This window comes from Electrophorus electricus, chromosome 23, assembly GCF_013358815.1.
Source record: "Electrophorus electricus isolate fEleEle1 chromosome 23, fEleEle1.pri, whole genome shotgun sequence".
Lineage (NCBI taxonomy): Eukaryota > Metazoa > Chordata > Actinopteri > Gymnotiformes > Gymnotidae > Electrophorus > Electrophorus electricus.
In genome coordinates, this window is record NC_049557.1 from 9199965 (window position 1) to 9214652 (window position 14688).

The following is a 14688-nucleotide window of genomic DNA, read 5'->3' on the forward strand; positions in this document are numbered from 1 at the left end:
TCAAATTTTCTTCAACCATGTATACATATAATATGCACTAGAGTCAACAATTTCTGCTTCATGGACGGACGTTATTTGACTATTATTTTTTCTGACTATTTTTAGGTTTTTTTTGCTCTGGCACCCAGTATCGTTCTTGGGGCGAGCGCCGTACGCCTTGCGCGTGGCTGTCTCCTGTCAGAAGCGGGCGCATGCACGGCGGAGAGGGGCAATATCTTAAACATCTGACGGCGAAACCTAGCGAGCTCATCGTCTGCGGTTTGCAGCATGCAGAGGTGAAGACAGCAGGTGTCGCCGATCGAGGTTTACATCCTTGACGGTTATTCATTATTCCGTGTTTTAACCATTTGCTCCAAGACAGCGTCTACTCATGCATTCGAACAGAGGATTGTTGCGGAGGAACTGCCTCGAAACCATGAACTGCAGTTGGGGGACTGAGCTATGGGTATGTATAGTCGACGTGGGGCTGTGATGGATGACTTGTGCAGAAAAAATACTTTGTGGAAGAATTGTACGCCTTGGTGTACCAAGCCAGAATGTACTCGATCCGTAATGTGCATCAGTAATCGGCAGGTGCACCAGCAGTCTACAGACAGACAGCGAGCGAGCTAGCGCTATCCAGTCTGGGTCCCGTCCGCCTACCTAGCCACCAAGGTACATGATCCGCCCATTTTAGGAGTCGTGCAGGCGAGGAATTATTACGTTTAGGCACCGTGGAATCACATTAGATTTTATTTCTGGATTTTGGGACGTCTTTATACATGCCTTGCATATTTTAAGCAGTCCTAGTTTAATCAATTATTAGCCAGCACGGTTGGCTCGATCACGCAATAATCCGTAGCTAATGCCTGTCCCTGTCTGCATGCAAAATGCACGCTAAATATTCCAGCGTTCCTGCATGGTTGTGACAGATGCATATGACTACGGTTTCGCCTCATTCATTAGAAGTGCACTATTAAAGGAAGGCGCTAACGGCGTGGGATATGCGACTGCCAAGTAACAATGCATCTCGCACTTGCTGCGCACGTGTGATGTAGCCCAGCAGTCTCCGTCTGGATGTTGCTCGTCATCATCGTAGGTGCAGGCCTGATATCCTTCTTCCCCGTGTCGTGGTAGAAGGGATTCAGGCGTTGCGCTTTCTTTGTTCATCTCCAGCTTGATAACAGCGCTGCGGTAGCTTTGGGGGGTTAAACGTGGAACAAGTGCAGCCTAGGCGCGCGAGCGAACTGTGGACGTCGGTAAATAAACTTCACGTGAGCGGGGAGGTCAAAAAGCACTAGCGCCGTATGGCAAACACCTGCACCCTCGCGCCCGTGAAACGCAGCCTTCATCATTTCTGAGCGACGAGGCATCGACAGGCCAATGTCAGCACGTGTTGCCGGTCTGGTATAATTTATCGGATGACTAATTGGTGGGGAGGTGTTCGGACCTCTTGTTTTCTCCGAAACGTGCTCTATCTTCTTCCCACAGTGTCGTCCGATGAGGACCCCTTAGTTCATCGCTGGCCAGTCCTCAGTTATGGACGCTTTAGGTTCACGTTTCTGCTGTAATTTCAGGGGCAAACAGTAACCCATGGAGTAGAAACGTCCTTGAGGACTGAGGCTGGATAACACTAGCCTAGATAGTTCCAGTTGCAATAGATGTAGAATGTTCCCTGGAGGTGTGCGAATGGAGGCTGAACGGCGCACAGATGTGCTTTATCACTGCGGGTCAGCTGGCGGCACACGGCTGTGCCGCGTGCAGCCGGTGGTTCTGGTGGGAGGGGAGGATGACACCTCCCCGCTGCCTCTGAGCGTGGTGGTCTTCCGTGGAGCGTGGAGGGTCCGGCGAGAGGGCGGCAGTGCTCAAAATAGCAAAGTTTCAAACCAGGTACTCGGCGTCGCCGCTTTCGGGCTGCATAACGGCTGCTAGGGCAAGAGAGAGCTACGCCCGACTCACGGTGGATAAAACTAATAAAACCTTTTAAAATGTGGAAAAATTTCAGAATTTGATCCCTTTGGTTTGGCAGTCGTACAGAAGTCGAGCTTAAGATGCTCGGGCGCTGCGGGAAGAACTTGAAGGAAGGAAATCAGTGTCCCAGCGACCCTTAGTGGGGAGCTGCTCGAGCTCGGTAAGGCTGGGACTTCAAACCTGCACCATTCCCACTGTCTATTTATGTGTGGAGGAAATGTTAGAGCACATTTAAAACCATTTCATGACAGAAGACTATTTAATTAAATGTTGACATTGTCTGGCTTGTCTGAGTACTCATTAACAGGAAAAGTCCATGGTGCTAACTCCCGTTAGGTTCCCATCAACTCCTGCGGTGTTAAATGAACTCCCACCATTTCAGACGTGCCACCCAGAGAGAGCCCCTGTGGAGTTAATATGACCGTGGGGATTTTGGTGCCGTGACCTTTAATTAGAGGAACGTGCAACTGCTGAAAGCTCTTCTTTTGTTTTCTCTCTCAGGATCAGTTCGATAACTTGGAGAAGCACACGCAGTGGGGCATCGAGTTTGTGGAGCGCTACACCAAGTTTGTGAAAGAGCGATCCGAAATTGAGATGAGCTACGCCAAGCAAATGAGGTAGGAGAAGAGGGGGGGTGTGGTGTGTTAAAGCCCTACTCACAAACCTTTACCTGGTAGGTCGTGACGGCAGTCCAAAGCCGATACTTGATGGTCAGGCCTTAAAGTTTGTGTCACTGAGGAACTGAGGTGTCGATTTTTGTTATTGTAAGTCCTGCAGTGATGACTATGACGAATGCGTACTCTCGCACTCTGGCTGTTCGGTTGCTGCGTGAGGACCACCCTTGTGTTTCTGTACGTGTCTGGGACCACACTGACCAATCGTTGGGAACACAGTGCAGAAAAAGTTTTTATTCAGTGATGACAACAGGAGATCTGCTGTTACCCACTATAGCACATTTTGAACAAAGCTGCTATTCACTATTCAGTGAACATACTGAACATATGAAGCTGGACATGTTACACGCCAAGCGTGTGCTGCCATGGTTACCGGGTTGCTACGGTGTTGACCCACATTTTGCTAGTCACTCTCTGGTTTTGGTGGGTCAGTGGTTTAGAAATGTGACTAGCGCACCGATAGACTGTCCCCCAGAGAAGACACACACACACACACACACACACACACACACACACACACACACACAGTGTCTGCTTCTGCTCCAGTCCTGCATGCGCACGCAGACACACAAGCATGCACATGCCACACATTTCTGCTGCAAACCCTCTGAATTCATAATTACACACCCAGCTGGGGCTTATTGCTGTCTATTGTCCAGGCCAGAAGCACAACACACAGACCCTTTCTCTCTGTGTGGGTGTGGTTCCCATACACGCATGAGAAAATCCCTCTTTTACAGGGAGTTGTGAGTTGGTGCTTTACGAGTCCTGTGTAGTCTTCTAGTCTACGTGTGTTTGGCTGGGAAGAGAGAATAACGTCTCCCTCGTGCTTGCTATTGAGCGCGCAACAAAACGTCAGGATTTATCTGACTCAGAATCACCTGTTAGTAGGCAAACAGCGTTGACCCGTCCTCCACTCATGGACAGTAGCCACGAGAAGCTCGTTGTTCTGCTGAGGGTCTGGGTTTGGTCCAGCAGTCCATGCTGTGCTGCCATGCTGCCGTGCGCCTCCGGAACCAGCGCTAGTGTTTAGTCCCTTGGTGAGCTCACAGAGAGACAGCGAACGGCAGCGCCGGTGCAGCTTTGACAGGAAGCTGCAGGATGGTGATCTGCCTAGCAACACGTCAGCCTACGGGGAGGTACAGTCGGGCGTGTGCGTGGAGTTGGGAGGGAGAGGGGGAGAGAGAGAGAGAGAGAGAGAGAGAGAGAGCGAGCGAGCGAGCGAGCTGCAGACTATAGAAGGGGGTGACATTGTCATGTTCATTAGCATTGTGTGCCCCCTTTTGCATTTATCTGAATGAATGTCCCGGTGTTGGTGTGGGACGCTGTGTGCAGAGACAGTGTTCATTCTGCGTTTCTGTCTGCCGGACTGTGCTGTTTTTTTCTCAGTTCTCCACACTGATTTACAAAAGTCAGCAGTGTGAATTAGAGCGCTTGTCTGAAGTCACGATCGTGAGAGGATTACGGTGGCGACAGGAACAGCTCGTGTTTGCTTTCCACCCTGGAATTGCTTTACTAGACAAAATATGAAGGGTGGAATTAAAAAAAAGAAATATGAATAAAAATATAAACATTCCATGAAAAATGAAGGTATACCTGTAACATCTGGTATATAAAGTTTTATTAGACGATGTTCAGGGTTATGTTTATAGCACATTTGCACGGTGTAATAAAAGATCCTGCTTATAAATTCATACTTAATAGATATATTTAATAAGAATTGTTCTACTTGATGATAATTAATAATTTTGTATTACATATGCAAATTAAATATGCTAATTTTTCATAGCCTAGTTTCCTAAACAAAAAGTATAACAGTTACTCTATGAATAAACCCATAAAGTACAGGCTGTTGTTTTAGTAGAAGCAAATGTTTGATAAAATGTTTATATTGTAGTCTGATTAGGAAATCCTGTGATATCAAAGGCGTTTAATGGACAGTCTGCTGGTCACTGGCTGTTGGCTTTGCTTTGATTACAGAAATCTCTCTAAGAAGTACCAACCCAAGAAAAACTCCAGAGAAGAGGATGAACACAAGTAAGACATTTTAGATTCACTCATGTTGTGCAGTGGGAAACACACAGTGCACACTTTGGATCACCATTGCATATAAACACCAGATTAATTAATCTTGCTAGATTAACATGCAAGAATATATTAACTGCAAAACCACTTTTCAATCATATTAATTAATTAGTAGCCAGATAACTGATACTACTGATAAACCAGTTATCATCATAATAATAAATTTATGTATTCCATTTTGTCTTCCGCTTCCCTATATCTTATCCTGTTGCAGCTCACTGTCGAACTTGATTACTGGCTGTTAGATTTTCAGGCATGTTAAAGCATAAGACCCTGTCAGAGTAATGCTAATGCAGGGGTCACGACCCTGTCAGAGTAATGCTAATGCAGGGGTCACGACCTTGTCAGAGTATTGCTAATGCAGGGGTCACGACCTTGTCAGAGTATTGCTAATGCAGGGGTCACGACCCTGCCAGTGTAATGGTAGTACAGGGGTCACGACCCTGTTAGAATAACACTAGTACAGAAGTCTTCCCCACCTGGAGCGGTGGGGCTCTGCTCTGACATCCTCTGTCTCTCTCTCTCTCTCTCTCTCTCTCTCTCTCTCTCTCTCTCTCTCTCTCTCTCTCTCTCTCTCTCTCTCTCTCTCTCTCTCTCTCTCTCTCTCTCTCTCTCTCTCTCTCTCGTGTCATCAGGTACACCTCCTGCCGAGCGTTCCTCATGACCCTGAACGAGTTGAATGACTACGCCGGGCAGCACGAAGTCATTGCTGAGAATCTCTCCACGCAGATCATCTCGGAGCTGACGCGTTACATCCAGGAGCTCAAAGCGGAGCGCAAAGCGGTATGGTTGGGGGTGCACAAACGTGTGTGTGTGTGTGTGTGTGTGTGTGTGTAGATAAGGAATGTCAAATATGTTATTATTTTGTTGAACATTTCACGCCATGCCACAGCCAATGGTGGGTTGGGCGTTTGGGTCAGTGGGAGTGGGAGGAGCAGACCACTACCCCCCCCCCCCCCATCCCACCCCCACTGGGTCGCTCCAAGAGTCTGCAAGTCCTCTGTTTGAGCAAGCTGGGCTGAACCAGCACCATTTGGGGGTGGTGGTAAGACATGATTACGCAACTGTAGGCCAGCTCGTAGCTTGGCAAATAATTTTCTTGTCTGACCTTCATGATGATGGGCTGAAAGAAAGTGCCCTTTTAAGAATTCCAAAGAATGCAGATTGGCATCCTGGGAGTAGGAGGGGTCAAAGATGAGTCAGGCAGAAACGCTTGTGACGCGAGAGAGGTGGCACCGCGACCTCAGTGACCCCAGCAGATGATTTCTGTTACAATAAGAACTTTGTGAGTTGTGAGCCTTTTGTTTTTGGCCGAGCGCACCATGGCTTGGCTTCAGAGGGGCTCACGTTTCATCCGCTCAGCTGAGCTCTGGACGGACTGTCTCTCCAGCGTCGTCTGGACCAGACCTGCATGGTGTTGCGTTCGTTGTCAGCAAAAATCAGGACCGCTTTTAATAGCGCAAAGCCAATAAAAAGTCTTCCTTTCCTCTCCAGAGATGAGCTTCAGATTGTGCACATGGATAAGGTTTAGGCTCGGCCCTTAGCTGGACTGCTGATAAAGATTTTTGTTTTAATTTGTGGTCGGAAAGGGTGGTATTCTGTTCAGGTGGCGCGATGAACATGTGACGAGGCAAACGCAAGGTCCTGATGGTTTTCTTTGCATCTTCTCTTTCTCCAGCATTTTCATGATGGCCGAAGAGCCCAGCAGCATATTGAGAACTCCTGGAAGCAGCTGGAGTCGGTGAGTGCGTCTGCAGACGGTCGTCTCCCGCACACGGCTGAAATTCACACAGGCGTGTCCCACCCATGGGCGTGTCCCGCAGGTTTCCTGCGGAGAGCCGCGACTAGCGGCTCTATTTTGGCCAACACTAGCCTGCCTCCGTGTCCGGGAAACACGCTTGTCCCTTAAGAGCCTGAACTGGGCATGGGTAGTCTACGTTTCTGTGCCCACAGCAGTTCCTCGCACGCTCACTGCGCCTTCCCAGACAGGCCTGGTCAGGTTTTAGTTTGTCCTACAAGCTTCCATCTGCCCGAGCGGCTTCGGGGTGCTTTACTGGTGGCTGATGAGAAGCTTTGGTCTCCTGCAGAGCAAGAGAAGATTCGAGAGGGACTGCAAGGAGGCAGACCGAGCCCAGCATTACTTTGACAAGATGGACACCGACATCAACGTGACCAAGGCGGACGTGGAGAAGGTAAACCCAGCGCCAGGGCGCTCTCTCTCTCTCTCTCTCCCCCCCCCCCCCCCTCTCTCTCTCCCTCCCCCCCCCCCCCATCTCTCTCTCTCTCTCACCCCTCCCCCTCCCTCTCTCTCTCTCTCTCTCTCTCTCTCTCTCTCTCTCTCTCTCTCTCTCTCTCTCTCTCTCTCTCCGCCCCTCCCCACCCAAGTCGCCCCTGACTTGCTCCCCTTCTCTGTCTCTGCTTTCTTCCATCTCTGCCTCCAATGACCCAGGATTCTTCTTCTCCCAGCTCCGGGCTTGACTGAAGGGGGACACTGGGTTTTCTGCAGTGTGTTTGGGGCGGATGCGTGTTAGTGATGCACTTGGCTTTTATTCAGACCTTTTCCGCTGCATCCCGGAGAGTCTCGCTCTTCTTCCCACTAACCGTAGCCTTCCCTCTGGGCATGTGCGGTGCTTCCCCGCAGGGAAACTGGACAGTTGTTGGAACCTAACGAGCTGTGGACAGTTTTACAGCCTGTGTCATCAGTCCTTTGGAATTATAAGGGCTGATTCACACTGGCAAGAAATCCCAGAAATCCACTTATCACTGTACCATTAAATGAACTGCCTCTTCAGTTAATTTGATTTTACAGTATGAACCAAAAAAAAGGAATAACCAAGGTGACTCAAATGGTAATTATAAATCAGACTGAAATTTGACAGTATTGTAGTTGTTTTGCTCGTTTCAAAAATCTTCTGCATCCACACACTCCTTGTTTGAGAGAGATTTCATGTTTAGCGGTACACTGCAGGTATACACTCCCATTAAAACCTGATAGTTACAAAGAAATTACTAAGAAGGATGACTTTTTTTGTGTAGGTGTTATTTTATGAAAAAGAAACATCTCTGTATCTTCAGACTTTTAGTCTAAGAAGCCGATTTATTCCAAATAAAAATTGCGGTTCAGCTAACACATTTGCATATCTCTCACCTTCTGCGTAGCAGTACAGGGTGTTGTGACACTAATGGACTTTGTTTCTGTGTTTTTTAACATGTCTCAAAGCGGTGTTCACTCAAGGTAGGTTTACAACCCCGAGTCGTCTCTGTCTGTGGGGGACTGTTAACCTGTTTCCTGTGTGCCCATAGACATCAGCGTCGGTGTAGAAGTGTCTCTTCTCTGTCCAGATCTCCTGCTGTAAAACCTCCCTGTGGGCCAAGCAGTGCACAAATCCACTTGCTCATCAACGTTAACCCTCCTCATTAGCGATTAGTGTGATCCCGTTAGGAAAATTTGCGTCACCAAATTCCACGATTTAAGCGGCCGAGGGAGCACACGTTCCGCGTTCCAACGGTCACGCCAGGCTCTAAGCGCAAAGCAGCCAAATCAAATCTCTGTCCATTTTCAGTGCTGTGTGTCTTGGTCTTTGTGCTGGTGTTGTGCATGCCGTATGGATCTGTGTGCTGGAACCCGCTCCGAGGAATTCTTTTTGGACTCGTTGGCCATTTGGGTTTCGTTTCATTCGTGCGTGCTGTGTCCGTGCGCTGCAGGAGCTCTGTGGTGTGTGTTTTTGTTTTTTTTCCCTGCGGCGTTTCTGTTCCTGTTCTCTATCTATCCCTGGTGCTCCTTCAATCTCTCCCTCCTTCTGCTGCTGTCATGGTTAGGCCTTAGAAGCTAGTTTCTAGGTGTCGTGGTCTCGGAGAGGTGGGTTTCTACTGTCGGATCCTGCCTGTGTGCCCTCGGTTACTGTGCTCCGATGCCTCGGCGGTAATTCCCGAAGCAGGCTTCGTTGCGGGACGACCCCCGTGCCAAAGGTCAAGGCCGCCCAAGGGAGCTGTCCCCTGACTCGTCTACAACCTGATTGCTTTGATGGCTGACCAATGCGTTGCTTACATAATCCGGTCTGTGGGAAAGGCTTGCTTCGCGAAATACCCCCCCGCCCCCGCCCTGTTTGTAAATAAACTGCATGAAATAATGTGAATTTATGTGGTTCTTTTTTGGTTCTGGGTGGTTGGTTGGTTTGAAGTGTTTCCCTGGTGTTCCTAACTCTGTACAGATGTGCAGGAGCAGGCTGTGCGGTGCAGCTCTGCAGGCTGGAGGCCCTTTACGCGCAGCCGAACTGGGCCGCTTCGCTCCATTACCCAGCGGCCCACGCCACCGCTAAAGCGTTATGCACCGCTAAAGCGCTGCTTGACACCAGTGCACATGTTTGTTTTTTGTTTACCTGTTTGTTTGTGTGTATTCAACAGCATTACCCTGTAATGGAGAAACGGGTGCTTTTAAAAAATATTGGACTTGCTGAATATGCCCTTTATTGCCTGCCTCTCTCTCTCTCTCTCTCTCTCTCTCTCTCTCTCTCTCTCTCTCTCTCTCTCTCTCAGGCAAAGCAGCAGGCTCAGATAAGGCATCAGATCGCTGCTGACAGTAAGAGCGAGTATCTGTCCTACCTGCAGAAGTTTAATAAAGATCAGCATGAGCACTACTACACCCTTATCCCACACATCTTCCAGGTGAGTTATTACACGCGCGCCTGTACGTACGTACGCACGCAACACTCACATCACATGCGCACTTGCGCTCAAGGCAAGCCAACAGACTTATGGGAACTTTTTTGTTTTGACGGCTCGCGCGTCGGGGAGGCAGGGTACCGCAGCTGGGTACAACTCGCTTGTAACGGCTCGCAGGCCTCCTGCGTCTGGGGCAGTTGGGGGGTGAGCGGGGTGAGCGGTGTGCTAAAGACGCGCGTGTGTGCAGAGGATCCAGGAGATGGAGGAGAGGAGGATTGAGAGGGTGGGGGAGAGCATGCGCAGCTACGCCGAGGCCGAGCGCAAGGTCCTGCCCATCGTCACCAAGTGTCTGGACGGGATGACCAAGGCGGCCGAGTCCATCGAGCCCAAAATGGTGAGCGATCCTTGAGGCCTTTGGCGCAGCAGAACTGTCTAAACTTCCTCTCTGGCTGCCTTCTGTTCATTACATTAGTGCAATCAATGTAAAAAGTTGTTACAAGTACTACTAGTTATTAACAAATGTGTGAAATAATGCAGTTAATTTTGCATGTCAGTGCGGTCTAATTTTTCTAATAAATAAATTTGCAGGGATGTTCTGGCCATATTCCAAATCGACAGGCATTAGGTAAGCCACATTCAGATGACAGATTAACGACGCGCTGCCACAGGCTGCTGACTCCATTACTCTGATTGCCCACTTCACTATGAGTGGCCCACTTTCATGCTAATGAGCCATGCTCGTTGCTAGGTGTTGGCACGCAGGTTACTGCGAATCGTGTACAGCTGTGGGCGGAGCCGGCGAACCGCCCAGTGCTCGCGGGGCCGTCGGGGGCCTCCGGCAGCCAAGAGGCTCAGTTCTACGCCGACTTTGGCGCTAACACACTCTCACCACGTGCACCTGCCACACATTTAAGGAGGCTTAGTGAGTGTGTGTGTGTGTGTGTGTGTGTGTGTGTGTGTGTGTGTGTGTGTGTGTGTGTGTGTGTGTGTGTGTGTGTGTGTGTGTGTGTGTGTGTGTGTGTGTGTGTGTGTGTGTGTGTGTGTGTGAGCCTCTGGGGAGTTTCAGGACCTTTCACATGTAGGTGACACACATCCTCCACAAATACCCCATACTGTCCCCCAATACCCCAATACACATTTACAGCATTTAGCAGACGCTCTTATCCCGAGTGACTTACAAAAGTGCTTTGTCATTTACTCATAGAATATATCCAAGTACAGTATAGTAGGTTAGAATCAAACATACCAATGAACTAGAATACTGTAGAATACAGGGATCAATGCTGATGCCTAGAAGTACAAAATACATAAGGTCTATCTTACAGTGATAAGTGCAATAAACAATAAGTCCTCGAGTTTGTTAAACATAAACAGTACCCTACAATAAGTACTAAATTAGTCAGTCAATAAGGGAGCAGTGTCAGTTGTCCTTTAAATATTCTGCAAATAGACGGGTCTTCTGTCTGCGTTTGAAGACTGCAAGGGACTCTGCTGTCTGGACAGCAAGTGGAAGTTCATTCCACCATCTTGGAGCCAGGACAGAAAATAGTCTCGATGCTTGTCGTCCATGAGACCTGAAGCAAGGTATTTCAAGCCGAGCCGTATTTGAGGTTCGAAGTACTCGAGGTACGGCTCGGGCTTTGACTATTGACCTCGTGTATGGAGGGGCTGGTCCATTTTTGGCTTTGTAGGCAAGCATCAAGGTTTTAAATCTGATACGCGCAGCTACAGGGAGCCAATGAAGGGAGTGCAGCAGTGGAGTAACGTGTGTGAACTTCAGAAGATTGAAGACCAGTCGTGCTGCTGCATTCTGGACAGGTTGTAGAGGTTTGATGGCTCTTAAAGGAAGACCAGCAAGTAGTGAGTTGCAGTAGTCTAGCTTTGAGATCACAAGAGACTGCACAAGCACCTGGGTAGCTTCCTGCGAGAGAAAGGGCCGAATCCTTCATATGTTACAAAGGAGGAATCTGCAAGACCGGGTTAGATTAGAAACATGAGTTGAGAATGACAACTGGTTGTCCAAAGTTATGCCCATGCTACAGGCAGCTTCGGATGGTGATGGCATGGAGTTCTCAAAGGAAACAGCGAGGTCATGGTAAAGGTTGGGAGTTCCTGGGATGAACAAAATCTCACTTTTAATGGGGTTGAGCTTCAAATGGTGGGCCGTCATCCATGACACGTTGTCAGGCAAGCATCCTGAGATACGTTTCGAGACCTGCGAGGGAGGAAAAGAAATAATTGAATGTCATCAGCATAGCAGTGGTAGGAGAAACCATGAGAAGATATTGCATCACCAAGAGAATGAGTATACAAAGAGAAGAGAAGGGGCCCAATACTGAGCCCTGTAGAACTCCAGTGGAGAGTCTACATGGTTTGGATTTGGATCCTCTCCATGTCACTTGATAGGACTGAAACCATCTCCAAGCAGAGCCAGGCACACCAAGCCTAGAGAGAACAGGGAGAAGAATGTTGTGGTTCACTGTGTCAAAGGCTGCTGAAAGGTCTAGAAGAATCAAAACAGGTGACTGGCAGCTTTAGCAGCATGAAGTTTTTCTGTCACTGCTATGAGGGCCGTTTCTGTAGAATGTGCCGGTTTGTAGCCAGACTGATTGGGATCATGCAGCTGGTTCTGGGTGAGAAAAAGAGACAATTGATTATAAACTGCTCGTTCGAGGGCTTTTGAGAGGAAAGAGAGAAGTGATACCGGCCTGTAGTTGGTAACGCTGGAGATCTCAAGTGTGGCCTTCTTGAGGATTGGTACCACCCTGGCAGTTTTGAATGCAGTAGGCACGTATCCAGAAGATAAGGAGTTGTTGATGATGACAGAGATGAAAGTAAGCAGATCTCTTGCGATTGTCTGGAACAGCAGAAGGAATTGGATCTAGCGGACATGTAGTCGGATTGCTGGAAGTCAGGAGTTGAAGGATTTTGTCTGAGGAGAGAGGAGAAAAAGAAGTCAGAGAGTTGGATGTTGGGGAATGCACGTTGATTGGAGGGGTGGGAACAGGGGAAAAGGACTGGAGGATTGCTGCAACCTCCTCAAAGAAGGTGATAAAATCCTCCGGAGTAAGAGAGGAGGAAGGAGGGGGAGGGGGAGAATTAAGGAGAGAAGAAAAAATAGTGAAGAGGTTGCGTGGATCAGATGATGATGATTATTCGAATTTCTCTCTGTAGTAGGACGACCTTGCAGATGTTACTTCCAGTGAGAACTTGGAAAGGAGAGACTTGTATGAGCTGAGGTCTGAATCTACGCGAGATTTCCTCCACCGCCTCTCTGCAGTCCTTCATTCTCTCCTGTGGCAGCGCAGTGTTTCTGTTAGCCAGGTGGCAGGTGGGGAGGACTTAGCAGGTCTAGAGGAGAGAGGGCACAGAAGACTCACTGATGAGGAGAGTGTAGAAATTAAAGTATTTGTAACTGTATCCAAAGAGAGAGAAGACAGAGAGTCAGGGTGAGGAAGGGTGGACACAATAGTAGAAGTAAGGGAAGAGGGAGTTATGGAGTGCAGATTGTGACGGAGGGAGGAGGAACGTGTTGGGGAGGACTGGATGGAAAGAGAAGGAAGGGAGAGAGAGAAGGATAGAAAGTGATGGTCTGAGAGGTGGAGGGGGGTGACTGATGTCCGATGTGGTGGTGGTGCGGGTGAAGATCAGGTCCAGAACATTGGCCGCTTTGTGAGTCGGAGGAGAGTGGTTGAGGGTGAGGTGGAATGCTCTCAACAGCGGAAGGATGCGGGAGGAATGCAGCTTGTCCTCCACAAATACCCCATACTGGCCTCCACAAATGGATTCTGTCTCCACATCTCCTGCATGATCGTCAGGGAACAGACGAACAAACGTGTGAAGCAGGCAAACATTTATACCCACTGTGACAATTTCTCAGATCATGGAAGCCATGTGGAAAATCCAAGATATCCATGTTGCTCAACACATTTGCAAACATTTACATGTTTGAGGGTTTGCCTGGCGAAAAGACATAGAGTGAAATACAGTCCCTGAACCATACTACATTTTAGCTTTAGAAAGTATATTAATTCTGATTAACAAAATGTAGTATTCAGATCGCTATGGAAATCAGATTCTGGACCTCAGCATGCACAGTCACTGCTGGTAGGTGGTCTTGACGGTGAAGCTGGTGTGTTTACCAGAGCCCACCCAGGCAAACAGCCGAGGTCACGGTGTGTTTGCGTTATGCCATCAGGGACCAGGCTGAGTTCAGCAGAACGATAAACCCAACTCACCCCTATAGGTACATGACTTGGCACTTTCTCTCTCTCACTATGTCAAAGGTTCACAACTCCAGTCCTCGAGGGCTGGACTCCAGCACAGTCACTTCCCTGCGTAAACTATTTTACTCTGGGCCGTGGTATCTCAGTACTTAAGGTACCTGACTAGTTGTCAGCTCAAGGAGGTTGCCATTTCAAGCCCCCCGGCCAGGTTGCCACTGTTGGGCCCCTGAGCAAGACCCTTAACCCTGAGTTGCTCAGGCTGTGTTCAGTCAGAATTGTAAGTTGCTTTGGATAAGTGTCAGATAAATGCCATAAATGTGTGTTTGCACAAAGAAACCACCAGGTGGCAGTGCACTGGGTGTCATGCTCAAGGCACAATGCTAACATAAAAAAAAACACACATTATTTTCTTTCTTTGCACCCAGGACACAAAACAGGTGGTAGAAACGTACAAGTCAGGGTTCGAGCCACCGGGGGATGTGGAGTTCGAGGACTACAGTGTGTCCATGAAGAGAGCCGTGTCTGAGTCCAGCTTCCTGAACGCCCGCAGTGAGAGCAGGCGCAGGAGCCGGAGTAAACTGTGGCCTCTGATTAAGAGGAACAAGGTACAAACCGTGGCCTTGACTCTGTCTGGGTGTGGCTGTGAGTCTCTCTGTGTGCGGCTGGATGTGGCTGTGAGTCTCGCTGGGTGTGGCCATGAGTCTCTCTCACTCTGTGTCTGGGTTTGGCTGCGTTCCGCTGAGATGCTGAATGGAGGGGTTCGGGAGCACTGAAAGGGAGACTAGGGGAAAACTTTTAGAGGGGATGGGCTGTTGGGCAGATCAGGTCTAGTACTGGAAAACCCTCTGACTCTCAGATGGCTTACCAGCGATGGATTAATCCTGGTCTTAGACTGATGTGACAGTGGTGAATCAGTGCTAGGAATCTTTTTAGTCTAGGATTAAGCTTTATCTGGTTCTGGAAAAAGCCATCCCCAAACCCATAATATAGGATAATGGCAGTAATCTGTGTGTCTGGAATAACAGCCTGGCGGGTCTTTCACACGCTGACATGAGAATTAGCAAAACCAGACCAGGAGTGGCTGACAGCAT

The 14688-nt window shown here is 48.8% G+C and overlaps 1 protein-coding gene across 1 annotated transcript in view; it reads left to right on the forward strand.

Moving 5' to 3' along the window:
• Positions 1-155: 155 nt before the first annotated feature.
• fnbp1a (formin binding protein 1a) overlaps positions 156-14688 on the forward strand; it is a 23749-nt gene continuing 9216 nt past the window's right edge. The window contains exons 1-11 of the mRNA XM_035522108.1: positions 156-275; positions 358-445; positions 2452-2567; positions 4605-4661; positions 5345-5492; positions 6388-6450; positions 6797-6901; positions 7930-7944; positions 9246-9374; positions 9619-9765; positions 14023-14202. Coding sequence (XP_035378001.1) covers positions 268-275; positions 358-445; positions 2452-2567; positions 4605-4661; positions 5345-5492; positions 6388-6450; positions 6797-6901; positions 7930-7944; positions 9246-9374; positions 9619-9765; positions 14023-14202 — 1056 coding nt within the window. The 5' untranslated portion in view covers positions 156-267. The remainder of the gene's footprint in view (positions 276-357; positions 446-2451; positions 2568-4604; positions 4662-5344; positions 5493-6387; positions 6451-6796; positions 6902-7929; positions 7945-9245; positions 9375-9618; positions 9766-14022; positions 14203-14688) is intronic.